The sequence below is a fragment of the Cryptomeria japonica genome, chromosome 7 (assembly GCF_030272615.1).
Source record: "Cryptomeria japonica chromosome 7, Sugi_1.0, whole genome shotgun sequence".
Lineage (NCBI taxonomy): Eukaryota > Viridiplantae > Streptophyta > Pinopsida > Cupressales > Cupressaceae > Cryptomeria > Cryptomeria japonica.
The window spans coordinates 663,259,042-663,262,142 of record NC_081411.1 but is presented as its reverse complement, the minus strand read 5'-3'; the positions used below and the strand labels follow the sequence as shown (position 1 = coordinate 663,262,142).

At 40.9% G+C, this 3,101-nt stretch overlaps 1 protein-coding gene across 2 annotated transcripts; it reads right to left on the bottom strand.

The window, feature by feature from the left end:
• Positions 1 to 258: 258 nt before the first annotated feature.
• LOC131071185 (S-adenosylmethionine synthase 2) lies at positions 259 to 2,403 on the bottom strand. Of its 2 annotated transcripts, none has more exons than XM_058006903.2 (2): positions 2,247 to 2,403; positions 259 to 1,727 (listed from the first exon to the last, which is right to left on the bottom strand). In XM_058006903.2, the coding sequence occupies exon 2, from the start codon at positions 1,719 to 1,721 to the stop codon at positions 549 to 551; it is 1,173 nt and encodes a 390-aa protein (XP_057862886.2). In that variant the 5' UTR covers positions 1,722 to 1,727; positions 2,247 to 2,403; the 3' UTR covers positions 259 to 548. The 2 variants fall into 2 exon arrangements, with proteins under 2 accessions (XP_057862886.2, XP_057862887.2); XM_058006904.2 differs by having other exon boundaries at positions 259 to 1,723; positions 2,247 to 2,371.
• Positions 2,404 to 3,101: the final 698 nt, after the last annotated feature.

Genomic DNA, 3,101 nt, shown 5'->3' with positions numbered 1-3,101 from the left:
ACCTTCCACACCTTTTCAGCATACCCATTGCACACCAAAGTGCAATTGCTAGTTATAATATATTTTTTGCTCCTCGTGCCTATAATTAATATGGAGGTAATTGCTTCACATATTTGGAGGTGGAGGTGGAGGTGGAAGTGGAGATGAAAGAGGAAAATAGAATGTACTCAATAAAACATATATATTGAACTGAATCCTTATAAAAAGCAAAATCCACTCAGATTATATAGTTTATTATTAAAATTAAGATCCACTCCATAAAACAAAACATGAATAATATTGATTTATAATACCATATAACAATGTTTTTAAAACTTCAAATAAATCATAAACATTTGTGTCTATGGACACCTTTAGGTAACCACGATCTCTAAAAAGACCACAATTAAAGACAACATAAGTATTGTTGGATACATGGGCGTGCCTCCTAATTTTGCACACGCATTCAAAAGAAAAACCTCTACTCAAACTTCTTCACTTACTGGCCTCCTCTGTTTTTTCAAATTTGAATCGCTATGCATCAACAGCTTATTCAGATCTCAATCTGTTCATGCTGAAGTCTTGAGAGGCTTAACAATTTCCCATGTGAAATCAGGGTCATCTCTGCCGAAGTGACCATAAGCAGCAGTCTTTTGGAACCTTCCATTTCCACCCCTCTTCAAATCCAGATTGATTGAGATCATACCAGGCCTAAAATCAAAACTGGTCTTGATGATATTGAGGATTTCCTTGTCAGGAATCTTACCAGTACCATAGGAGTCCACAAACACGGAGAGAGGCTCAGGCACACCAATGGCATAGGACACCTGCACAATACACCTCCTGGCAAGCCCAGCTGCAACAATACTCTTGGCAGCCTGCCTAACAATGTAAGCGCCACTGCGATCCACCTTGGTGGGATCCTTTCCACTGAAAGCTCCTCCTCCATGAGCTCCCCATCCCCCATATGTGTCAATAATGATCTTCCTTCCAGTCAGCCCTGCATCTCCATGGGGTCCTCCAATCACAAAACGCCCAGATGGATTCAAATGGAATATGGTGTTCTCATCCATGTACTTTGCAGGGATCACAGGCTTGATCACATGCTCCTTCAGATCTGCAGCAATCTGGTCATTGGTGACAGTCTCATCATGCTGGGTAGAGATGAGAACAGTGTGGACCCTCAGGGGAACCATGGCGCCCTTCTCATTTTTGTACTCAATTGTGACCTGGGTTTTCCCATCAGGTCTCAGCCATGGACAGGTACCATTCTTTCTGACATCTGTAAGCTTGGCGCCCAGCTTGGTGGCCAAGACATGGGTAAGAGGCATGAGTTCAGGGGTTTCATCCGTGGCATACCCGAACATGTGACCCTGATCCCCTGCTCCAATGTCTTCAGGGCGCTTGGTCAGATGGCCATGAACACCCTGGGCAATGTCAGGGCTCTGCTGTTCAATGTTCACAAGCACTCTGCACTTGTCTGCATCCAGACCCACATCGTCAGAGATGAATCCAATTTCTCTGCAGGTCTTGCGGACGATCTGCTCATAATCGACATTAGCCTTGGTGGTGATTTCCCCAAAGACCATGACCATGTTGGTCTTGGTGCAGGTCTCGCAGGCCACTTTGCTGTCAGGGTCCTGCTCCAGACAGGCATCTAAAACTGCATCAGAAACTTGATCGCACAGCTTGTCTGGGTGCCCCTCGTTTACTGACTCCGATGTGAACAAGAAAGTCTCCATGGCTATCTGCATCAACAGTTCCCAACAATTCAGTTTATCATACTACAAAAAACAACAAAAATTTGGGAAAACTAACAAATATGAGTTTTTCACAGTCTATGCATATCAGATCAGATCAGATCAGATTACTTCGGATTCAATTGTGTTGGTTCTCCAATCGATCTATTATCAAGAAGAGGAGATCACTAAATGCAATGTGTTATTTCTGAATTCAATTGTATTTTACATTCTGCAAAATATCTTCTATTGTTTAGATCACAGTCAGTGATCTACCGTCTAGAAGAGGAGATCACTAAATGTAATCTACAGAATATCTTGGATTGTTTTGCATCACAGTTAGTGATCTACCATTAAGAAGAGGAAATCATCTGCAAAATGTCAATTGAAAAACAAACCCAATTGAATCCAGAAACAATCTTATTTAAAACAACACTGAATTGAAAAATTTGAAGTCTGTTTAGACTTAAATCCCAACTTCAGAATGGGACTATTTCATTAGCTAATCTGACAGCATAGTATTCATACCGTAGCGTTTTAGATCTGCTTCTTTCAACTCAAGCCCTTTGAGTCTTTCTTGGTGCTGAATGCCTGTGCATGAACCTCCTTAAATAGGTGAGTTTCCCTTAAACAATAGATTGCTTGGTAAAGAAATGTGACTTTCCCGGCCCGGATTGTTTAGGTTGCCATAGTTGTTGGGGTAGGTAGCATCTCCGGCTTCCACTGTGAATGTGTCAATCATGATTCAAACCTTTCTCAATAAGTTAATAATCTAAGAAGTGACCAACTCTGGGTTAACGCTTCCCTGGATTACTTGTCAGTGTTTGCTTGGCAGGGGGTGAGTCGTTTTAAGTTAGATATTTTTTGGCTGGTCTGCTTTCTACCATACCTACCTCAAAGCATCTACTGTCTATAATATATTATTACTCCTAGGTGTCCAACCAAAACATGTTTTTTAAATGATCCAAGTTATGGTTTATTATGGACTCCATTTCCTCCTATTCTATTAAATTTACATTACAAGCTACAAGTTGACTCTCGTTAGCTAAGAGTCAATAATCGACATGAAAGCATGAGTCACAAGCTAACTCTCTTCAGTTAAGAGTCAAGAATTGAGGGGTATTCATTCCACCAAAATTGTAAGTGGCACGATCCCTGCCTTATGTCTTATGATGTTGGGACCTTGCACTTAGCAACATTTGATCCTTGGTGGACTCGTTCAGAGCAATTCAACTTCACTGTCCATTGACTGTTCCTACATTTTAAAATAGAATATGGTAAATATTCTAGCCGATATGTTTATGTTGTTGTTTTAGTTTGGTTTGTGTTATTGTAGGTGGTGGTTTTGGGTCACTCTATTAAGCATCAGCCATTTTAATTGTC

What these genes read in the sequence shown, in the direction of transcription:
- LOC131071185 (XM_058006903.2), bottom strand. Translation starts at nt 1,721, where the DNA reads ATGGAGACTTTCTTGTTCACATCGGAGTCAGTAAACGAGGGGCACCCA.